The sequence below is a fragment of the Hypanus sabinus genome, chromosome 1 (genome assembly GCF_030144855.1).
Source record: "Hypanus sabinus isolate sHypSab1 chromosome 1, sHypSab1.hap1, whole genome shotgun sequence".
Classification (NCBI taxonomy): Eukaryota; Metazoa; Chordata; class Chondrichthyes; order Myliobatiformes; family Dasyatidae; genus Hypanus; species Hypanus sabinus.
Window position 1 is genome coordinate 78844122 of NC_082706.1, and position 17254 is coordinate 78861375.

At 42.3% G+C, this 17254-nt stretch overlaps 1 protein-coding gene across 2 annotated transcripts in view; it reads left to right on the forward strand.

Moving 5' to 3' along the window:
• lrp12 (low density lipoprotein receptor-related protein 12) overlaps positions 1-16103 on the forward strand; it is a 78287-nt gene extending 62184 nt beyond the window's left edge. For both annotated transcript variants that reach the window (XM_059971216.1, XM_059971223.1), the window contains 2 exons: positions 5007-5139; positions 14828-16103. In XM_059971216.1, coding sequence (XP_059827199.1) covers positions 5007-5139; positions 14828-15697 — 1003 coding nt within the window. In that variant the 3' untranslated portion in view covers positions 15698-16103. The remainder of the gene's footprint in view (positions 1-5006; positions 5140-14827) is intronic.
• The last annotated feature ends 1151 nt before the right edge of the window (positions 16104-17254 follow it).

The window sequence follows — 17254 nt, forward strand, 5'->3', positions numbered from 1 at the left end:
TATGCTGGTCTTGAGGAGTGAGTATTATCAGATTCCCGTGAGCGAGGCTGTCAAAGAGAAGATGGCACACCTATGTCCACTGGGATACTTCCAGTTTGAAAGGATGCCCCAGAGCATATTGGGAGCCCTGGTGACTTTCCAGCATGTCATGGAGAAAATGGTGGGGTATATGAACTTGACGTATTGGTGTACCTGGATGATCTCATAGTGTTCGGGTCCACCTTGGAGGAACATGAAGCAAGGCTACTGAAGTTACTGGGCTTCTTGAAAACTGACAGGTTAAAACTTTACCTGGACAAGTGCCAGTTCTGCAAGACATTTGTCAGCTACGTTGGGCACATAGTCTCACAGGATGGAGTAGCTAAGATAGAGGCAGTGACCATATAGCCACCTTGTGCTTGTTCCTTGGATTCTGTGGGTACTATTGTAGGACTGTGAAGGACTATTCTAAAATGATTCACCCTGTATATAAGCTTCTGTGCAGTTACCCTCCATTGGGGAAGAAAGGGAGGACAAAAGGAAGGGATGGTAAAGGTTATCTTAGACCTTCGGAGCCTTTTGAAGCGAGATGGATGTGAAACGTGAAGATGCCTCTCAGTTGCTGAAGGAGCTGCTGACAAAAGCGTCTGTGCTGACTTCTGCAGACCCGCGGTTGCCGTGTGTATTGCATACAGGTGCCAGCAGAGAGAAGTTAGAGTGGGACTGTATCAGGATCAGGGCACAGGGTTGAGACCTGCTGCATTTGTCAGCCAGAGTCTGTCATCCTCCAAGTGGATCTACCCCATGCACAAATTGGAGCTCCTGGCATTGAAATGGACTGTGTGGATAAGTTAAGTGAACTATGCTGCCAAGTCTGAGGTGAGGACAGACAGCAACCCTCTAACTTGTATCCTGACCTCAGCGAAATGTGGGAGAAGTATGTGATATGAGAAGGGAGCTGAAAAAGGCTTATGAACTAGCTGAAGTCTCGGGTATCAAGCAGAATCAAGGAAATGGGAGGAGGTAAAAGAGATCAAAAGGTTAGGTTCTCCCACTTAATGCCTGGAGTCAAGTCCTCAAAGAATTTGGGGCAATCTGGGAAGCATAAGTTGGCTGATTGACCCTTCCAGAAAAGAATGTGCTAGTGGCTTGAACCTTCTCTATTTGGGAAGAAGAAAATGGAAGAAGAAAATGTTCCGGGGTTGTCAGAGATGCCGTAATTGTGTTCTTGCTCTGGACTGGAAATAAATGAGTTGTTGCTACAGAGGAGACTACCACCTGGCTGTTTTGATCAGATAGCAAGCAGCTGCTTTCCAAATTGCTTTGTGAATTCCATCCATCTACAGACACAATGGATGTGATCTTCACCAGGTGACATCGCTGACTGGTACAGAGAGGAAATAAACTATTTGGGTGGCCTTTCATGGCCCTGCAAAAGCCTTTCATTTTCACAATTGAAGGAAATATGAAGCATCCTTCACAAATTTGGCTGTCTGCAGACCTCCTTTTCTTGCTCGAGTTTGTTAAGGATATAGCAAGCTAAACCAATACAGCTGTGGTGTATTTGGATTTTCAGAGAGCATGTGTGAAATGTAAAAGGCCGGAGCACAAAATGGTGTATCAACATTGATTAAAGTCTTGCTATTACTTAGATGATAAAGTCAGAATAAATGGGTCTTCAAGCTGGGTGGGGGGGGTGGAATGAGAATGACAGTGTTCCAATAATGGCCTTAGGCTCTTGATTATTCAGTATCAATATTTATCAAGGAGGAATTAGAGTGTTAGGTATCCAAATCTGAGATTACATGAGGATAGGTGCTGTTAACTAAGAGCAAGCTTGATGTTTTTGTGCATGAAAAGCAAATTGCAATGCAGAAGCAACAAATAACTAAAACAACAAGTGGCAGGGGTTTGAAATGTAATAATAGAGGTAACTATTGCCGTTGTATGGGGTATTGTTGAGACCACACCAGGAGTACTGCATACATATTTGCTCGTATAAATCTCCAATAAGATGTCACTGTCAGGACTTTGGTGTGTCAGACTGGCAGATTTTCCAAACTACTGGATGTTGTTTGTCACATTTTTAAAAAAACTATCAATGTTTTTGAAGAAAATGACAAACAACATCCATAAGGGAGTTTGAAGGGAGCATAAGTGGAACACAGTGAGTTTCAGCTTGTATGGTGTTCCCATCTCCAGCTCTGACCCTCACACCCAGCAAGGCAAAATTGACCTTGTAAACACTCAAATGTGTGATGATGAGGGCTTAATTGACTAATGAATGTACTGGGTACCAAATCAGGATTTCTAATAATTAAATACTGCATTATTGCAATTTAAGCATACAAGCAAGCATTGGAGGCAGTTTGGAAGAGATTCAATATGCTAATTTCTATCCTGAAGAGTAGTCCTAACAACTGATACTGGTTAGACTTGTACTCTTTGGATTTTAAAAGAGTGTTGTTTCAGTAAGATAAAATCTTAATGGGGGCATGACAGGAACTATGATGTGATGTTCCTACTGCTGGCAGAGTCTCAGCAAGGGGGATTGTGACAAGTGTGAGTCCATGAGATTGTTTCCTCACAGACTGGTGAATCTCTGGAATTCTGTACCGCACATGGAGTCTGGATAGATCACCAGAGATATTTGAAGAGGAAGTAGATAAAAAATTTTGAAAGTTTGGGGAATTGAGGTCTAGGCACATTGGTCATGATCATACTGAATTGCAGAGGCAGGCTTGAAGGATGATATGGCCTTTTAAATATGAAGTTTGTTTCATGACGGTTATGCAAGATCAATCACTATGCAGTTGGGTATCAGGCAAGGCAGTGTCATTGCTCCATTGTTCCTTGCAGTCATGTTGCATATCACCTCCAATAAGCTTTGTGCTGAAATGGAGCTAATCTACAGGGTAAATGAGACATTGTTCAGCCTATGTGAATGTTCTTGTCTAGATCTAAGGTTACTGACACGTATCTGCAAGTCATTGACCAGTACAAAATAATGAGCCTTGTAGTTTGCATCTGTAAAGCAAACCAGCTACTATTTACTAACCTTGCTACAGTGGTACAAAACCATCCTCCAATGATAAAATACCTGAACCATGCACACTATAAGTTCAGAGCTACCTCTCAGTAAATGTAGACATTAAAAGGGGTGGGACTTTTATCATCAATGTTCCAGCACAGGCCTAGGTTCCTCTATGATCTTTGTCTCAGAAGTTGATGCCAGAACATCCTTCAAGAGGATGAAACTTCACAGTGCCCAAGAGGAACGTGGTGAACTTCCTCAAGACTATTACCCAGTAGCTCTCACCCTTACTGTGATGAAGTGTTTTGAGATGTCGATTGTTAGTATTTACTCCGTTCTAAGCAGAGGCATGGACACGCTACAGTTTGCCTATTGCCACAACAGGTCTACATTGGATGCAATCTCACTGGCTCTCCACTGGGATTTAGACCACCTATACATAAACATCAGCCTGATGTAGGTATTGCTAATTGATTAAAACTCCGTGTTTAACACAATCATCCCCTCAATATTAATCAACAAGCTTCAAAATCTGTGCCTCCTTCTGCAAATGGATCCTTGACTTCCTCATCTGGGGACCATAGTTGGTGCAGATCAGCAATAAAACTTCCTTCTCACTGGTAAACAACATGGCTCAAGATGTCGTTGAGCCTCACAGATGGCTCAAACGCCATCCACGGTTGTTGGCGGAATCTCAATGGCAACACAGCATACAGGAGCAAATAAGATCAGCTGGTCAAGTGGTGTTGCAACAATAACCTTGCAATTCATGTTAGCAAGACCAAAACCAGCAACTGATGTATGGACACAGGAAAGAGGAGTTGGGAAAACATGCACCAGTTTTCAGTGGAAAAGGTGAGTTCCTGAGTGCCAACATCTATGCTGAGTGAGGCCTCTGTCAGAGAAGGTTGACCATGGATGTTGCATCGTAGCTATCTAGATGTGCAAGCTTGGCAGTACAATATAGAGAGCAAGCCTTTGCCCATGTAGCTATCTTTTCCTCGCCATGCATCTGATGAATCCAAAGGAACGGCAGAGCTGATACAGTTTGGTTCCAGTAGCTTTGCAGGAATTGCCATTCAGCATTGAGCTCGACGTAGGACTGCCTTAGGGACTCCAGCTTCAGATTTTTTCCCTCGGGGCGTACTCCTGAAGCTTTCCCCATAAGTAGGTATAGCCACAAGGCAGTAGTGGTTTGAGGTCAGAGTTTTCCTCCTCCTAGATGAGCTGCCAACCATGGCTGACAAGCCTCATTTATCCAAAGCGACTGGTTTTAAGGTACCAGTAACCCGCCTTTGCCCCTTCTATCAGTAGAAACGGTTCCGCCGGGAATAGAGGTGAAGCTACATGTGAAAGCCAGGAGCTGGACTTGGTTGTCAGAGGCTGTTTGCGGTGCATGCCATGGGAGCATTTAATAGGTAGTGGGAGCTTAACCCCTGGCCTTAACAACCTTAAGATCTATGCTAGACCTGCTATATTGATGTAATCAGGATGAAGGTATGCTAGCAGTTATTCTTCATTAGGAGTTTGAGGAGATTTGGTATGTCACAAAGACTAGCAAATTTCTACAGATGTATTGTGGTGGAGAGCATTCTAACTGGTTACTTCATTGTCTGGAATGGAGGTGCTAGAACACAGGATTGTAAGAGGCTTCAGATGGTTGTAGCATCCATCATTAAAGACTCACCATCCAGGACATGCCCTCCTCTCGTGCCATCATGGTAAACATCCTGAAGGCCCTCATTTGATGTTACAAGAAGAGCTTCTAAAGAACCCATGAACATTACCTCACAATTTCTCTTTTGCAATATCTATTTATTCTTATTGTAACTTGTAATTTGTCATTCCTGCACTGTACTGCAGTCACAAAACAACGAATTTTATGATTTATGTCAGTGACAATAAATATGATTCTGAGAACTGATCTGTAACTGCTGCTGTTTTGTGCCACTTTGAGAAGAACTCAGTTGTTTTTTTTTATTATGTTTGTAAGGTCTTTTGAAACCCATTTATCAAGAGTTGAAGCAGAACTGCTACGAAGGGAGGCTCCACCCTCCTATGGTCAGTTGATTGCACAAGGCTTGATTCCTCCAGTGGAAGATTTCCCAGTGTGTTCATCAAGTCAGGTAATGTCTTAACTGATTCTTATTTGTATTTACACATTGCAGCTGTAAGCTGTGCTGTTTCAGTTATGATAATGTATATGAATAAAATTAAAGGCTATAAAAGCCTACCTTTGATTCTAATAATATGAATAATGATCTTATTTGTAATCCTTGGAAGACTTTGAGATGAGTTTGATTGTAAACCAGTGGTCATAATGAACTGTGAAATTAAGCATCACTGGAACCGAGGGTCATTTTTTTTCACTAGATCTGTGCGTTGCCTAATTACTATGTATTTAGTCACTGTTCTTATTGCTAGTTACCTACACTAGTTATCACAACCCCATCAGGGATTGGTTCCATCCTGATTATCGGTATAGGATAATAAAGGGCAACTGATGATGAGATGGAGAGGATTTCAGATATAAGAGAATTATTAATGAGTGGCTTTATTTGCATGTGAATTGGGGTTGGGGGTGTTATGGCAGGGTCATGTTAATCAATAACTGGGTAGTGCTTGATTCTACTAGCTTGCTTAGTTTCGAACCTGGGTGATAGGGATGCCGACAGCATGATAAAATTGGTCATAAGGCTGAGGGTGAAAAGTCATTGGCAAACCAAGATCATTCTGAATTGGCATAACCCCTACTTCAAACATGGATTTGGTCAGGGGAAAATTTATTACATTCCCAAGAAAGGGACCATTGAGTCACAAACAATCTGCTTGAAGAACTTAGTGGGAGGAAGGGAATTGTTGATGTTTTGGTTGAAACCCTGCATCGTTACTCCAAGAGATCTGTAATATTGGCTTCAGCTATTGGTTTAGCTTCTCCCACCTGATGTCAGGATTAATTTGAAAGATTTTGAACCAGTGCAGGAGGTAGCTTGGAATCATAGAATTGTTATAGTACAGGAGGCAGCCATTTAGGTTTGTATCTCCTTTTAATACAATCTCTCCTCTGCAAATTAATTTTCCTTCTGAATGGGCAAGTTACAGGTTTAAATCTTCCAGAAATCTTGAGAATAAGGAAAATTAGTTTGACAGTCTAGTGCATCTGAAGAAGTTAATCCAGCATTAATCAAACATTTTCCATTCAATAACACAATGCTCTCATATAAAATCTCAAATTAACTGTTGTGCCTTCAACATTATAAGTGACTATACTGGCATGTGGTAATGTGAAAATAAAGTGATTAGCATTATATATTAGCAAATATTTGGTTTGTCATGTTGCATACCCAATATCTGAACCTATCATGGTGCTGCTTACAGACAACTTTGATATTGGGTAAAGGTGGGGCCATGGAGGGAGATATCGATCACGAAAGGAGTTCAGATAAGGAGGTTGTAGATTGCAGGTATTATTATAAAATGAAAACCTGTCAATATTGCTAATAAATCTAGCCCATTTCTTGTCACTTTGAACACCAGATAACTAGGCAAAATACAGCCAATCAGTCAAACTAAACCGGATAATGGAATGGCAATTGAAAACCAAACAAATAGAGGAGAAATAAAAGGATTAGATGGGATAGAGTCTGTGAAGTGTGTTGAGGAAAGTTTCCTATTTCAATGTAGAGGTCCCAACTAGAGAGAGCATGATATTGGATTTCTGTTACTCCTGTAAGGGCACGAGTAAGACAAACGACAGTGAACTGTGTAGGGGGAACACTTTGGATCTAGTGGTCATAATTCAATTAGTGAAGTATAGGACGGATCCTTGAGTTGAGGTTCTAAGTTGGAATCAGGCCAGTTTTGATCAACACGTACAAACAAGCTGGATGAACCCAGCAGGTCGGACAGCATCCATTGAAAGAAGCAATCAACGTTTCGGGTTGAGACCTGCTGAGTTCATCCAGCTTGTTTGTATGTGTTGATTTGACCACAGCATCTGCAATGTACTTTGTGTAGGCCAATTTTGATGACGTCAGAAAGGATTTGGCAGGCATGATTCAGCAAAAAGATGCTTGCTAAGTGGGAGGCTTTCAAAAATGAGTAACTAAGAGCACAGAATTGTTAAGTTACTGTTAGAGTAAACCCCAAGACTGACAAGTTGAGGGACCCTTGGTTATTCAGGGACATCGAGGCCCTGGTAAAGAAAAAGAGGAAGATGCATTTGTAGTTAGGATCAATTGAGGAACTTGAGTATAAGAAATGCAAGGGAACACTTGAGGCAAACCAGGAGAGTTAACAGAGGACACTTTTAACCCTTGCAGACAAAGCAGAGAATCTCACTGGTTTCAATATCTATATTAAGAGCAGGAGGAGAGCAGGAAACAAAATTGGTCCTCCAGAAGATCAGTGTGGTTATCTATGCATGGAGCCGAAAAAGACGGGGGAGATTTTTTTCACTCAGGAGACTATAGAGCTAAAGCAAAGCAGATCACAGACCATATCTGGATTACAGAAGACGAAGTGCTGGCTCTCTTTAGGTGAATTAGGATGGATAAATCCGCAGGATCTTGCAAGGTGATCTGTCAGATCATGTGAGAGGCTAGTGCAGGAATTGCAGGGACTCCTGCAGAGATATTTAAACTGTCTTTAGCCATGGGTGAGGACTTGATAACTAATATTGTTCCATTGTTTAAGAACAGCTCTAAGAATGAGCTAGGAAATTATAGGCTGGTGAACCTGATGTCAGTTGTAGGTAAATTATTAGAAGGCATTCTAAGGCACAGCATGTATAAGCATTAGGATAGACAGAGCCTTATTAGGGATAGTCAGCAACACACAAAAATTGCTGGAAGTGCTCAGCTGGTCAGGCAGCATCTATGGAAAAGAGTATAATTGATGTTTCTGATCAAAACCCTTTGGCAGGACCCTTTTGTGTAGTGGACAATGAGAAAGGTGATCAAAGCTTGCAGCCTGATGTTGACCAGCTAGGAGAAGGGGCTTAAAAGTGTCATATTGAATTTAATGCAGGCAAGTCTGGTGTGTTGCACATTGGGATGACAAACTGGGGTAAGATAGTGAATGGTAGGGGTCTGAGGTATGCGGTAGAACAAAGGGGCCTGGAAATAGAGATGCAGGTAGATATAATCATATAGAGACCTCTTTAGCACATTGACCTTCATAAATCAGAGCATTGAGACAGGAGTTATGTTGTGTGAAGTTGTACAAGTTGTTGGTGAGGCATGGTTTACAGTATTGTGTGCAATTCTGCTTACCAACCTACAGGAAAAATATAAACAAGCTTGAAAGAGTGCAGAGAGAAGTTAAAAGGATGGGACTTGGTCTGAGTTGCAGGGAAAGGTTGACTAGGTTAGGACTTCATTCCCTAGAAAATAGGAGAATGAGGGGAGATTTGATAGAGGTATACAAAATTAAGGAGTATAGATGTGAATACATGCAGGCTTTTTCCCCTCAGGATGAACCAGAGGTCATATGTGTAAGGTGAACGGTGAAAAATTGAAGGCAAATTTGAGGAGAATGTGAATGTGGAATGAGCTGCCAGTGGAAGTGGCAGATGCAGATTCATTTGTAATATTTATGAGAACTTTGGATAAGTAGATACAGATGGAAGGGATTTGGAAGGACATTATCCAGTTACATGGGACTAGACAGAAGATGAGGTCAGTATGGACTAGGTGAGCTGAAGCAGCTGTTCCTGTGCAGTAGTACTGTCTCTTTAAGTAATGGGGTGAAAATGAAATCCGTCTGGGATTTTGGAAAGTTGGGTATGTTTTGGAGGTGAGAAAGGGTTGGGGAAGGAGCAAATGTCTGCTTTCTAAGGACACAGAAGTGCTGTACAGAAGCAAATGTTTAGTGCTGATTGAGGAATATTATAAGGCTCCTTTATTGGGACCTGCATGTTGGCAATTGGGTCCTAGAGGAAAAAACGATTTTTTTTTACTGAACTGGGTACTGCTTGCCAAAAATGTTGCATAATGAAGGTAAGTTATTGCGTAGATTGACCAAAAGGCGTGTTAGTGATGGGTGGGATAATGGTTGATTTTTTTAAAAATAACTTTGTTTTTATTTAAATTCACAATTATTTTTTGGGGTGAAAGCCATCATGCTGTTTCTTTTTTTAAGGATGGCTATGAATAGAAGTGATACTAGCATTACTTGGCCCATTCTAACCTTGTTTTGCCTTCTTAGGGTATACTGTCACCATTCCTTGAAAATCCTGGTATTAATACCTGTACAGAAAATGAAACTGGGTGATTTTTTTTTTACCCCTGTTCCCTTCGCCATTTAATTGCATCAGAGTAGTTAAGATTTCAGATGTCAGAATGCTATGGTGGACTAAGGAGGGATGGGAATGCATACTAGGGCTTAGCATACTATTTCCCAAGATTTCATGTGGCAAACTCTGGTTTGGTAGAACATAGCATGCTGTATAACCAAGGATAAAGGGGAAGAAAGTTAATATTTAAAAAGACTGAGCTTTACAAGCACAAAACAAACCTGTATAGATTTTTTTTTGTTAAAATGCTTGCTATTCTGATTCAGCAACAAGTTTACATAAAATAACTTGTTAAACCTATTTTAATTATTTCTTTAAAAAAAACTAAATCTTTTGCTACTGATAGCTAAAGTAGCTATAATTATAAACCAATAGTTATAAACCACTTATAACTATTTAGGGTATTGGGATCAGTTTTGAAACTATCCAAATTAAGTTCAGTATTTACAGTGGAGAGTTATATTGTTGCTTCTTTAAAACCACACGTCTATTTGCCATTTTCTTTTAGTTGCTTCCCTATTAATTTTTTGGTGTATTTACAGTACAGTCGGCCCTCATTCGTGGGTTCCGCGTGTGCAGATTCAACCAACCGCAAATTGAGAATACCCGAAAGTGTTCTTCCACCACTCATTGTTTGAGCATTGTTTGCCTCGCATCTCGTTCAGTTGTTACTCTGTTCCTGTGAAAAAATGGCTCCTATAAAGCAATTAATTGGTCAAAGCAATTCTTCAAAGGCTAAAGTGGGCCTCGGCCCTCAACCTCCACAGATTCCGACTTTAGTATTATTGAGCCTCCTCCAAAGTGTCCTTATTCCCTAAACAAGACAGTGTAACAACTATTTACATAGCATTTCCATTGTATTAGGTATTATAAGTAATCTAGAGATGATTTAAAGTATACGGGAGGATGTGTGTAGGTTATATGCAAATACTATGCCATTTTATTTAAGGGACTTGAGCATCCGTGTTTTTTGGTATCTGCGGGGGGTCCCGGAACCAATCCCCCGCGGATAAGGAGGGCTGACTGTATTGATTTAAATTACTATAGTTCTATTTTAATTTTATTAACAATGCCACAAGTGGAAAATAATTTAAATAAGATGCAGAGTTAACAGTCTTGATTAAATGAATGCCACACAACAGTGGAAATATTGTAGTTTTGTTCTTTGTAAATGAAACAGAGCTGTTTTATAAAGAACAAACATGAGGAAATCTGCAGATGCTGGAAATTGAAACAACAACACACACAAAACGCTGGTGGAACACAGCAAGCCAGGCAGCATCTATAGGGAGAAGCGCTGTCGACGTTTTGGGCCGAGACCCTTCGTTGGGACTAACCGAAAGCAAAGATAGTAAGAGATTTGAAAGTGGGGGGGGGGGGGGGAGGAGATCTGAAATGATAGAAGAAGACAGGAGGGGGAGGGATGAAGCTAAGAGCTGGAAAGGTGATTGGCAAAAGGGATACAGAGCTGGAGAAGGGGAAGGATCATGGGATGGGAGGCCTCAGGAGAAAGAAAGGTGGGGGGGAAGGGAGCACCAGAGGGAGATGGAGAACAGGCAAGGAGTGATTGCGAGAGGGGCAGAGAAAAAAAAGGGAGAGAAAAAGGGGGGGGGGGGAAGAATAAATAAATCAGGGATGGGGTAAGAAGGGGAGGAGGGGCATTAATGGAAGTTAGAGAAATCAACGTTCATGCCATCAGGTTGGAGGCTACCCAGCCGGTATATAAGTTGTTGTTCCTCCAACCTGAGTTTGGATTTATTTTGACAATAGAGGAGGCCATGAATAGACATATCAGAATGGGAATGAGACGTGGAATTAAAATGTGTGGCCACTGGGAGATCCTGCTTTTTCAGGTGGACCGAGTGTACGTGTTCAGCGAAACGGTCTCCCAGTCTGCGTTGGGTCTCACCAATATATAAAAGGCCACACCGGGAGCACCGGATGCAGTATACCACACCAGCGGACTTACAGGTGAAGTGTCGCCTCACCTGGAAGGACTGTCTGGGGCCCTGAATGGTGCTGAGGGAGGAAGTGTAAGGGCAGGTGTAGCACTTGTTCCGTTTACAAGGATAAGTGCCAGGAGGGAGATCAGTGGGAAGGAATGGAGGGTACGAGTGGACAAGGGAGTCGCGTAGGGAGCGATCCCTGCGAAAAGCAGAAGGGGGGGGGAAGGGAAAAATGTATTTGGTAGTGGGATCCCGTTGGAGGTGGTGGAAGTTATGGAGAATTATACGTTGGACCAGGAGGCTAGTGGGGTGGTAGGTAAGGACAAGGGGAACCCTATCCCAAGTGGGGTGGCGGGTGGATGGGGTGAGGGCAGATGTGCAGGAAATGGGAGAGATGCGTTTGAGAGCAGAGTTGATGGTGGACGAAGGGAAGCCCCTTTGTTTAAGAAAGGAAGACATCTCCTTCGTCCTGGAATGAAAAGCCTCATCCTGAGAGCAGATGCGGCGGAGACGGATGGATTGTGAGAAGGGGATAGCCTTTTTGCAAGAGACAGGGTGGGAAGAGGAATAGTCCAAGTAGCTGTGAGAGTCTGTAGGTTTATAGTAGATAGGCCATCTCCAGAGATGGAGACAGAAAGATCAAGAAAGGGGAGGGAGGTGTTGGAAATGGACCAGGTAAATTTGAGGGCAGGGTGAAAGTTGGAGGCAAAGTTAATGAAGTCGACGAGCTCAGCATGTGTGCAAGAGGCAGCGCCAATGCAGTCGTCGATGTAGCGAAGGAAAAGAGGGGGATGGATACCGGTATAGACTTGGAACATGGACTGTTCCACAAAGCCAACTGTTACACCCTTGGTTTGGAGGAAGTGGGAGGAGCCAAAGGAGAAATTATTGAGAGTAAGAACTAATCTCGCTAGACGGAGGACAGTGGTGGTAGAGGGGAATTGATTAGGTCTGGAATCCAAAAAAAAAGCGAAGAGCTTCGAGACCATCTTGGTGGGGGATGGAGGTATATAGGGACTGGATGTCCATGGTGAAAATAAGACAGTGGGGGCCAGGGAACTTAAAATCATTGAAAAAATTCAAAGCATGAGAAATGTCACGAACATAGGTGGGAAGAGGTTGAACAAGGGGGGATAAGACGGTGTCAAGGTATGCAGAAATAAGTTCAGTGGGGCAGGAGCAAGCTGAGACGATAGGTCTACCTGGACAGGCAGGTTTGTGGATCTTGGGTAGGAGGTAGAAACGGGAAGTGCAGGGTGTGGGAACTATGAGGTTGGTGGCAGTGGATGGGAGATCCCCAGAGCTGATAAGGTTGGTGATGGTATAGGAGACAATGGCCTAGTGCTCCTTAGTGGGGTCATGATCAAGAGGTAAATAAGAGAGGATATCAGAGAGTTGTTGCTGTGCCTCGGCCAGGTAGAGGTCAGTATGCCAGACAACAACAGCTCCCCCTTATCAACAGGTTTATGAAGGTTTTCTAAAGGATTGTTTAGTTTAACAATGAAGGGAATTTAAAATATGAAAACTGGAAAAAGTTTGAAGTTGTATTTCTTTCTTGATCTTTCTGTCTCCATCTCTGGAGACAGCTTATCTACTGATATCTACTATAAGCCTACTGACTCTCACAGCTACCTGGACTATTCCTCTTCCCACCCTGTCTCTTGCAAAAATGCCATCCCTTTCTCGCAATTCCTCCGTCTCTGCCGCATCTGTTCTCAGGATGAGGCTTTTCATTCCAGGACGAAGGAGATGTCTTCCTTTTTTAAACAAAGGGTCTTCCCTTCCTCCACCATCAACTCTGCTCTCAAATGCATCTCCCATTTCATGCACATCTGCTCTCACCCCATCCACCTGCCACCCCACTTGGGATAGGGTTCCCTTTGTCTTCACCTACTACCCCATCAGCCTCCAGGTCCAACATATAATTCTCCGTAACTTCCGCCACCTCCAACGGGATCCCACTAGCAAGCACATCTTTCCCTCCCCCTCCTTCTGCTCTCCCTTGCCGATTCGTTCCCCCCCCCCCCATCCCTTCCCACCGATCTCCCTCCTGGCACTTAACCTTGTAAACGGAACAAGTGCTACACCTGCCCTTACACTTACTCCCTCACCACCATTCAGGGCCCCAGACAGTTCTTACAGGTGAGGCGACACATCACCTGTGAGTCGGCTGGTGTGGTATACTGCGTCCAGTGCTCCCGGTGTGGCCTTTTATAGGTGAGACCTGATGCAGACTGGGAGACTGTTTCGCTGAACACCTACGCTCTGTCCGCCAGAGAAAGCAGGATCTCCCAGTGGCCACACATTTTAATTCCACGTCCCATTCCCATTCTGATATGTCTATCCATGGCCTCCTCTATTGTCAAAATGAATCCAAACTCAGGTTGGAGGAACAACACCTTATATTCCGGCTGGGTAGCCTCCAAACTGATGGCATGACCATTGATTTCTCTAACTTCTGTTAATGCCCCTCCTCCCCCTCTTACCCCATCCCTGATTTATTTATTCTCCCCCCTTTTTTCTCTCTCTTCCTTTTTTTCTCTGCTCCTCTCACAATCACTCTTTGCCTGTTCTCCATCTCCCTCTGGTGCTCCCTTCCCCCTTTCTTTCTCCCTAGGCCTCCTGTCCCATGATCCTTCTTCTCCAGCTCTGTATCCCTTTTGCCAATCACCTTTCCAGCTCTTAGCTTCATCCCTCCCCCTCCTGTCTTCTTCTATCATTTCAGATCTCCCCCCCCCCCCCCCCCCCCACTTTCAAATCTCTTACTATCTTTTCTTTCAGTTAGTCCTGACAAAGGGTCTTGGCCTGAAAAGTCGACTGTGCTTCTTCCTATAGATGCTGCCTGGCCTGCTGCGTTCCACTAGCATTTTGTGTGTGTTGCTTGAATTTCCAGCATCTGCAGATTTCCTTGTGTTTGTGAAGTTGTATTTTGTTGTTTTTCAAGCATTTTCTTTTAAGACTTGTATTTAAAAATATTTATGATTTGTGCAATTGTAATAACTCACCTCATCCATCATTTGCACTTTGACTGTAACAATCAGCGTACCCTTAGAAAGCCATCCACTAAAACTGGTAGTACTAAAGACAAATTAAAATTTAAAAACATGAGTGAAAACCTCAACATGGTTAAGGTCGGCTGTGTTTTTCCACTGAACCTTCAAAGATCTGCATTAATGTAATTTTGATGGTAGCTTTGAACTGTGTCAGATCAGTGGGTGGGGTACTGAGAGGAAAGAAAGATTGATTAGTGCTTTTAATGTGTGTGAGAGGAATTGCTGAAAGAAAATCAGAATGCAATTGGCATGGCATAAATAACGTTATAGGAGGAGACCATCATTGAGAATGTTTACATAATTTTGTTTTGTGCACCATTATGCTTTTCATTCAGCAAACCAATATAAATTACTGTTATTGTTTTTTTTTGCAAATAGCTGCCCAATTTGTTTAGGCTGCCTTAGTTGCTACTTTCCACTCTAATTTAAAATGTCTGGAAGATTCTGAGTGGTACAATTAACCATAACAATTAAAGTTTGGATATACTGCTAAACCTAATATTGTTTATTTAAATTTTAGGCATCCATTTTGGAAAACCTCCGATTAGCAGTAAGGTCACAACTTGGACTAACCTCCATTCGATCTTCTACCTCTAGTAGTCGATCTAACTTATGGAATCGCATCTTCAGTTTTACAAGATCCAGGAATTCGGGGTCTCTAGCACTTGTGTCAACAGATAGAGATGATCCTACCGGTGAGCAAAATGTTACAAGGGAATCAGAAAGTCTACACCGTAGACTTATGACATTTGAATCTGATGATGCAGATCGAGACAGTGAGCGGAGAGATATACCTGGTGCTGTTGGTGGGCTTGTCGTCCCTCTACCTCAAAAGGTTGCACCCACCACAGCAGTAGAAGTTGTTGTAGGAGCAAGTGGAATTTCATCTGGTTACCATATAAATACGGCTGCAGAAGTACCTACCTCACAATTGGAAACCTCAGAGCAGCCCAGCATTAGTCCAGCGAGACAGCAGTTGACCAGTGCACTGAGCAGAGTGACTCAGAGTTTGCGATGGATGAGGTTTTCCATTGGGAGATCAAGTTCATCTCGTCAGAACCAGAGTCCCTTGCGACAACTTGATACTAGAGTCAATGGAAGAGAAGATGACGACGACGATGATGATGTTGAATTATTAATTCCAATTTCTGATGCAGCATCAGACATTGACATGAGGGGCTGTTGCAGACCTGTTGGTGAGCCAAGCCCTGGAAGGGTGCAAGGAATCAGGCAGCACTCTGCTTTAATACCTGATAGAGAACAGTCTAGCAGTAGAGACGGGCCTTGTGAGCACTGTGGGATTGTACATACGGCCCAGGTACCCGATGCGTGTCTGGAAGCAACGCTGAAGAATGAAGTCAGTGATGATGAATCTTTGCTTGTCTGCTAGCTGTGCAATACAATGAGTACTAATTTTATTTATGCTCCTGACGGTACTGTGCATCTTGTGACTTTTAAGTTTTTTTGGTACTTGAAACCAAATTTGTGTGACTGTCAGATACAATATTTATTACAGTTTATTTTGGTTTATGGGAGACAATGCATGTTTCATTCAATTTTTTGACTTTTTTTCTTATACATTTAGGATATGTGTTAAATTTATTTTAATGTGTAGAATGAAACTAAATTATAACTCATTTCTGTATTAACATTTTTCCTAGCTATTTCTAAAAATATTGCCTATTTATTTATTGCTTTTTCACAAATTGCATGTTTTATGATTTCTAACAAATATGCTGAAAATTGAATCTGGAACATGAAAAGTAATGTAACAAATAAAAATCCACTTTTACAGAAAGAAATTTTTTCTCTCTCTCACTCCCTTCATTTGGTTGCCTTGTATCAATATGATTATGCAGATGTTTTAGTTCAATGTCATTTTGCCTTTTCTAATATCATAACATAGTCATTTGAAGATGGATATGTGATGGTGATATCACATCCTTCAGGCTATGCAAAAATTTCATAACTGGCACTGTAGTTTGAGATTCCAGTCATTCAGTAACATTTACAAGTTACAAATAGAAGGCTGAAAAGTATTATCAGCCTTGTGATAGTCAATGAGTTGAAAGGAGAAATGCGGCTTTTAAAAAAAAAATGTTTCAATGATTAACGATGCATGTTTTACAGCCAGCAAAACTAATCAGTAAATGATATATTTAAAGAGGAGAATGCAGGAACCTCTCTCTGGAAGAAGGTATCGCCAGTGAACATTGCTACCTTGGGCAACATCCTCCAAATGGTCCATAAAACTGTTTCTTTCACGCCCTTTACATCTATTCCTTTCAAATGTGGTTCTGGTACTGTTAGAGCCTGTGACCTACAATTAGGATGTGTTTTTGGGTCGATTGAGTGATCTGGCACTTTGCTGCTTCTGAGAAGGTCTGGGAGGCGAGCAATCTTGAGGCTATTAAGCTGAGAACCCATGATTGACTCTATTTCTCGCCAACTCACCGATTAAAGTGTCGAGGAAGATTGAAAGCATCAGGATGAGCATGGAAGGTGAGCCAGTGTTCGGCACTGAATACCAGCCTCTTGCTCACTGGTGCTGGAGGAAGGTGTCTGCGTGTGACAGTCTCTCCTTTTCCCTCGATACTGTTGGAGGATGGTTCCAAAGTTCTGGGTCTGTGGCTGTGGATTTTCTGTAGTTCCAAGTTGCTCCTTGTCTTTTTGCTATTTTGGGTGACATGAATCAGGGCAGATAACGAATACTGAGCTGAACTGAATGCGGACTCTTTTGACTTGTGTTTTATATTGTGTTTTTGTTCGTTCTTGTTGCCATTTGCACTATTTGTTTCTTGCTCATGGGGGGTGGGTTGATGTTTTTCTTTGAACGGGTTCCACGGATTTCTTTGTTTTGTGGCTGCCTGTGGGGAAGATGAATCTCAGGGTTATATACTGCATACATTCTTAGATAATAAATGTACTTTGAATAAGAGAAGTTTCT